Source organism: Sardina pilchardus, chromosome 16, assembly GCF_963854185.1.
Source record: "Sardina pilchardus chromosome 16, fSarPil1.1, whole genome shotgun sequence".
NCBI lineage: Eukaryota > Metazoa > Chordata > Actinopteri > Clupeiformes > Clupeidae > Sardina > Sardina pilchardus.
Window position 1 is genome coordinate 8,403,921 of NC_085009.1, and position 7,500 is coordinate 8,411,420.

Below are 7,500 nucleotides of genomic sequence, written 5' to 3' on the forward strand. Positions count from 1 at the left end.
AAGGCACACACACACCCTCCAAGGAACAGACTCAGTCTCTCTCACCACATGCCCAGTTCTGTCCAGTTCTGTCCAGTCTCCCCCGCCGTCCATCCAATCTTCTGCCGCTCCCCTCTTCTCACTGGCCCTGACCTCTGACTCTGTTATTTTTCAATTAAATTTGATTCCTAATCCCAAATTATTTAATCCATCTAATCCCTCCTCCACAACTGGCCTGGAGGTCAAAGGTTATCAGATGAGTCAGACAGGGATGTCGAGAGATCTTTATAAACTCAGAGACAGACAGAAACCACCACCTCCCACAACAACAGGAAAGCCCATGAATAGAAACTCAGAATTTGCTACTTTTATGGAGTTTATGGCTGGAGCTCATGATAGCCAGACTTGCAGTTTAGGCACACACACCATGTCATTTTTCAATTTTCCATTTCAATTTTCCAATGTTACGCTGACACACTATTTCACCACTAGTGCTTTTGTCACACATTGGTAGTCACATTGAAATTGTAGTCAGCTTAGAGAATGTCAGAAAAAAAAGCCTGGGTGTCGTGAATTCACTGTATGAATATTTGTGTGTCTTCCACACGCACACACACACAGGCCTGGATTGCTGACCGCCGCCTCCTCTTCTACAAGTACGTGCGCAAGCGTTACCGTGCCGACAAGAGCCACGGCATCGTGGTGGAGACGGAGGGCGGCGACGACCTGATGATGAAGGAGACGGGCTTCACCAAGATGGACATGCTGGAGCTGGACGGCATGAACTCGCACCTGGACGGCATGCTGGCCAGCGGGGGGGAGGACGGCGGCGGCGCCGCCCTGCGCGACCAGGACGAGGAGGCCCGGAGGGACATGGCCCGCACGCTCAAGGACCTCAAGCACCGACACCCCGATAAGGACCAGGAGCAGCTCATCGAGATGGCCAACTACCAGGTACACACCCACCTACAGTATGTACTGCTAGCCCATCTGTAACGTGTCGTGCACGTATAGATGGGCTTAGCTTATAGAGATGGCCAACTACCAGGTACAGTACACACCTACCGATGTAGTCCCATTATTACCATGCACGTACAGATGGGCTTAGTTTAGATGGCCAGCTACCAGGTGGTACACACCTACCGATGTAGTCCAGTTATTACCTTGCACATACCTGGCTTTGCTTATAGAGATAGCCAGCTACCAGGTACCACTAGACTGGGTAAACTCACCTGCACATCTATCTCTCCTGCTTCCTGTCCACGTTTGGTGGGTCCAATCAGAAACTACCTTATCCAAAAGGCACATCCCAATCGTTGGTCTGATTGGTTGAAGGACTATCCAAATGAGTCAACATGCCCATAGATCACACCTCTTGTGCAGTGGAAAGCACAGACCAGGGGGTCAGGATTTGGAGGGTTAGCTTCAGCCAGTTAGCATGTCATTTGGCCGCCGACATCTTTGAAAAAATGGCGTTCCATGGTTGTACCATATCCGGCACCTGCGCATGCACGAGACAGCTATTGCACGAGCTGTCTCAGCTCATGAACGAGTTTCGATTTCGGCACGAGCGTCCTCGCGCGTCCATGTTGATAACGCATTCTAGAAGACATAAATAAAATGACTGACGACTAGGATTAAGTTACCGATACTTGATGCCTGTGGATTATCATTATACCAGGCTTTGTGAATTAAATAAAAAAGCAAATGTTGTTCTAATAGGTTACTATTATTTGCATTAGACTATGTATGAGTTGGCAAGGTATGATAAGACATTCTAGGAAATGCGAAGAAATTCTCTAACTAAACCCAATTATTAACCTACTCGCTGTCGTGTAGGCTAGGCTATGAAAACTATTTTAAAACGCTCAGCTGCAGACCTGTAGCCTAGTTCATAACAACGCAGCGTTGGGGGTCACAGCCTACAGTAGATAACGGCAAAAGTTTCCGACAGTGACAGCAGACTTAAAATGCATGCTGCTCGAAACATAACACATGGATGCGCGCTTCTACCGGTAAGCATAATATGCGTTGGCTTCATTTCGTCTGTCTACAAATGTGGGTTTAAGCTGCAAATTCACACTGGGTGCAGCACAAATAGCATATCTGGTATCCACGTTTCTTACATCCCATGTCTACTTATTAAGAGTCATTTTCGTCGGGTAGACAGCCTATTGCGCACATAACGGCTACAGTCAGTTCAAAGCATTTACTGTGGGGATCATATTTATGTGTATGCTAAGTGAATCCTTGCTCAATATTGACTCGCCATGTTTATTATATCATGACATATGAATATCACATTATAGGATTTCGAGACAAGGGGCAAACTTCTCCACCACCATCCCAACTCAAATAATGAAATACATTTGTGCCTGTAACGATAGGAGCGCGTTCACGAACACCTTCTCTCACTCTCCAATCTTCATCAACGATGTACCTATGTAGTCTCGTTGTAACGTGAAACCTAATTGGCTCATTCTAGCTGGTGACGGAAATGGACACCCATGGAACGCCATTTTCTCAAAGATGGCTGCGGCCAATTTCAAACTTTTTTGGCTGAAGTAGCTAGCCTAGCATCGGCCATTGAAATGAATGGGGGCGGGACTTAGTCCCTCTCTCCAGTTCTTATAATACCTCCATGGCACAGACTCCCCAGACTAATGTTCAATCTTAAAAGATTGAGCTTAGTATGGTGATCATAGCCAGACTAGGTACCCACTACCCACCTCTAGGGCTAAAGTATCATCCCTCTTTGATTCATTTCTGATGTCCAAAATCAGTTAGATTTCCAATTCAATTCAATTTGATTTGATTCAGTTCTGTTATATTCTGTGATATTGCAGTTACAATATGAAGAGTTATTTTCCAAAACGCTATATCCACCATTTTTTTTTTTTTTTTAATTTTCATGAATAATTTTTCTCATGAATCATCATGTTTTCTAACTCAATCAAAACAAAACAACTGCATTTTTATTGACATTACCTGAAATACACAATTAAATAACATTAATTATTAATGTTTTCAGAAATGGATTTATAGCGTTTTGGAAAAGAGCTCTTATACTGTATATAAAAATGGATTCTCAGAGAACTAATGCTGTATATTCTACTGTGAAATCTGTAAGAATGTATGAATTTAATAACCCCCCAAAGCAGTTACATTAATGTACTTCTCACTCGTACCACCACAGAAAAAGGCATAGGACTACCGTGCATTAAAACATCTATCTCAGGATCCCATTAATCAGTGTTAAAATTATTCAAATACAGATTGATTCGATTGATTTTCAGATTTTTCTAAAGTCCACCCTCACCGCAGAGCACTGACTAACTCACCAGCCCAACAGAAAACAGACAACATGGCAGACAGAGATAGCCCGTAGCAGGCCCTCACAGACCTGCACTTAGTGCCATACACGGAGATGGCTACCTCATGTCAGGCACTGGGATTCATACGCTCATTATATTTCCTTAAGCGTTCCCACTCAGATAAGAGTAGCTCATTAAGATGGGCAACTCCCAACCACTCACTGCGCTGCACTTAGATACGGACGCTAATCGAGGTGGCGGCCTGTAGACATGGCCGACTGCTGCGCTACTGAGATGCGTATGGTCATTATATTTGCTTAGACATGCATTTATACCGATAGGATCGGCTCAAAGTTGGCTCATTACCAGATATAGTCGTTTAGAAATGCACACACAGATGTATATATAGGTCAGTTCATTGAGTTTTCCAGCTATCAAGTACTTATGTCATTGCATGGTCTTTGTATACGGTACTGTATAAGCATACAGCTACAAAGACCTTCTTACAGAGAGATGGCTCACAGACCTGTAGTCTCATAATGCATACAGTTTGACACACACATACGGACACATACTATACTACTATAAGGCTACTTCTCGAAGACATTTCAAAGTATTTATCTATCTGTCTCTCTGTCCTTATCGGGTTATCTATCGATCTATCTATCTATCGGTCAATCTCTATCTAGAGGTAGCAAACTACTAGCTACTTGCATCTCTGGACTCATGTGGACATTACTCACTCAGACATGCAAATATTGAACAGCTTATGCCCGTTATGTAGCCTACTGTATGTAGATTATAATGATTTATATAATTAAACATTTAGAGATTTATAGAATGGATTGGATGGATTATTTAGACATACTTGTGTTAAGCATCCCTCACCAATCACCATATCCACTTTACGTGATATAGAATATAATTGGAGTGCATAGAGATTATGATTGGCTGAATGGCGTTCGATGCTGTTGTAAAATCCAACAAAAGCATACACCTTGGTCACATTTCGTTCTATAGTAATGCGTAATACTACAACTTCATACAAAACGTAGAGTAGCTGCGTCTTGACATTGCTCGGCAACCTTTGAGATAGAGGCAACATATCTGATATCTCTTGGTGGAAGAATGCTTATCTATGAATAAATCGCTACATTTCTCATTGCTGTGCCTTTATTTTCTGAGATCTTGGCAGATACTGTATATGTAGTAGCTGTTTTAAAAAAGCAGTCAGCCGCTCAAGTCCGTAGGTTCCACTAAGGGGGTTTTAGAGACTCCACTTGCACATTGTGCCTAACGACGCCCCTTAGCTGTTCTCTGGGTTTATTGCTTAAACAGACTGTGATTAAAGTGCCTATAGACTGCGAATAAATAGACTGTGATTAAAGTGCACATAAACTGCGAATAAATAGACTGCCATTACAGTAAAGTGCCTATAGACTGCGAATAAATAGACTGCCATTAAAGTGCATATACAGTAGACTGCGAATAAATATACTGTGATTAAAGTGCATATAGGCTGCGATTAGAGTGGATGCAGATGTGTAGAATATGGATTCCATATGTATGATGTATTGCGTTTGTAGGTTCTGGTGCAGCAGCAGAAGAGCCGGGCGTTCTACCGCATCCAGGCCACGCGCATGATGATCGGCGCCGGCAACATCCTGAAGAAGCACGCGGCCGACCAGGCGCGCAAGGTGGTCAGCAGCAACGAGCAGCAGGAGCAGGAGGACGACCCCTACACCACGCGCCTGGACTTCCAGCCCGCCAACCACCAGTGCTTCGAGAACTGCGGCTCGCTCAAGCTCACCGTGGCGCGGCACGGAGGCGACCCCGGCTGCACCGTCAAGGTGAGTGGGGGGGGAGAGGGAGGACAGAGGGGTATTAGATGAACAGAGAAGAGAGGATAGAGGAGTGGAGAGAGAGAAGGGTGAAGGTGGGAGATGAGAAGGAGTGAGGGAGGAGAGGAGAGAGAGGGGGCAGGATGAGGGGGGTGGAGAGGGGGCATTAGATGGACTGGACCGAAGGCAGAAAGAAGAGGTGACTAGGTGAGGGGGGAAGTGGGGGGACAGAGGGGTATTAGATGACCAGAGAAGAGAGGATAGAGGAGTAGAGAGAGAGAAGAGTGAAGGTGCTAGTGAAGGTGGGAGATTAGAAGAGGAGAGAGAGGAGAGGGGGTATAAGAACTAGAGAGGAGGATGATGAGGGGGTATTAGAGCTAGGGAAGGGGCAGGATGAGGGGGGTGGAGAGGGGAGATGGGGCATTAGAAGGACTGGACTGAAGGCAGAGAGAAGAGAGACTAGGGTACTAGAGGAGTGGGAGATGGGGATTAAGGGAGGAGAGAGAGGGAACTGGAGAAGTAGAGGGAAGGGAAAGAGGGGGATATTGGAGGAGAGGAGGAGTGCAGAGAGGAGGGGAGGGAAGACTGGAGAGGATTAGGAAGACAAATGAAGACAGAAATAGAGGATTGAGGATAAAGAGTGAAGGTAGGCTATAGAGGTGGGGAGGGGAGGAGAGGGGAGGGGTGTGGGGCTAGAAGAAGTGAGGGGGGAGGGGTTCAGATCAGGTCAGTGGTGGAGGAGGCACGGAGCACAGCATGTCCAGTGGAGGGATGGGGAGGAGGACAGACAGCTGAAGCCAAATTTAGCCATGACACGGGGCTCACAGTGCAGGTGCAGGGTGTGGGAGAGAGGGAGGGAGGGAGGGAGGAGAGGAGAGGAGAGGAGAGGAGAGGAGAGGAGAGGAGAAGGGTACAACTGAGGTGTTGTGGTGTTGAAGGTTGTATGTGTGTGTGTGTGTGTGTGTGTGTGTGGGTGGGTGGGTGTGTGTGTGTCTGGGGGTTTGGGGGCGGGTGCAGACAGGGTTAGTGCCCCAGTGTCAACAAGATTAGCCCCGTATGTGTCCTTTCTAAATGAGGAAGATCCAGGACAGATGCAGTGTGCATACTGATATTACTGAAGAGGAGGAGGTGGAGGAGGAGGAGGAGGAGGAGGAGGAGGAGGATGAGGAAGAGGAGAGGAGAGGAGGGGAGGAGGAGATGGAGAGATGTGTGTGGGGAGAGGGAGGAAGGGAGAAGGAGAGCAGACAAAATTAGACAACAAACAAAATATATTAAACCGCACAACAAACTAAATATATTATGCAGCAAACTTCTGCTACACTGTGTTTGCACCTGTAGCAGAACCTCACTGAGTTGTTGCTGCATTTCCATCCTCATGCATAATTGTAAATAATTACTCTTGAAACATGAAGTATTTCTCTCTTGTCCTTGAGATGTGAGCTCTGTAGACTTTTTTCAATCAGTGTCTCCTTCAGTATCTCATATATTATCGTGCTGGTATCAGCCCTTTCCTGCAGAGTCTTCTCTTTTACCATAAAAATATGTGTTTTTGATAGATGAGCCTGAGGCTTGTGTTTGGGTGTGTGTTGTGATATGAAGCTGCTACCCAAGGCCCCTTCCCTGTAGTTTTGCACATCTGTTATCTGTTATTTCTCCTCCTCAGCTCTTGCAAGTCTTCAGTGAAAACATCTGGCCGGTTGCCTTGTTTTCTCCCCCTTTCGCCCCCCTCAGGTCGACTACCGCACCGAGGATGGCACTGCCAACGCCGGCTCGGACTACGAGTTCGCCGAGGGCACGCTGCTCTTCAAGCCCGGCGAGACGCTCAAGGAGGTGACGGTGGGCATCATCGACGACGACATCTTCGAGGAGGACGAGTACTTCTACGTGCGTCTGAGCGACCCGCGCATCGTGGGCTGGGCGGACGGGCACCCGCCGGCGCCCGAGGTGCCCGGCGCGCCCACCTACCAGGCGACGCTGGGCGAGGCGCACACGGCCACCGTCACCATCTACGACGACGACCACGCCGGCATCTTCACCTTCGAGTGCGAGTCGGAGCGCGTGAGCGAGAGCGTGGGCATCATGCAGGTGAAGGTGATGCGCACCTCGGGCGCCCGCGGCCTGGTGGCCGTCCCGTACCGCACCGTGGACGGCACCGCCAAGGGCGGAGACGACTACGAGGAGGCCGTCGGCAAGCTGGAGTTCCAGAACGACGAGACGCTGTGAGTAAGATACAGGTGGAGGTCGTGGGTGGGGCTTCCTCTCCCTCTTCCTCCATCTCTTCCTCTCTCTATCTCTCTATCTCTCTATCTCTCTGTCTCTCTATCTCTCTATCTCTCTGTCTCTCTGTCCATCTTTCTCTTTTGTGG

At 47.4% G+C, this 7,500-nt stretch overlaps 1 protein-coding gene across 1 annotated transcript in view; it reads left to right on the forward strand.

Annotated features, from left to right (window-relative positions):
* slc8a4b (solute carrier family 8 member 4b) overlaps positions 1–7,500 on the forward strand; it is a 43,255-nt gene that overhangs the window by 1,166 nt on the left and 34,589 nt on the right. Inside the window, exons 2-4 of the mRNA XM_062515770.1 lie at positions 601–933; positions 4,880–5,143; positions 6,866–7,353. Coding sequence (XP_062371754.1) covers positions 601–933; positions 4,880–5,143; positions 6,866–7,353 — 1,085 coding nt within the window. The remainder of the gene's footprint in view (positions 1–600; positions 934–4,879; positions 5,144–6,865; positions 7,354–7,500) is intronic.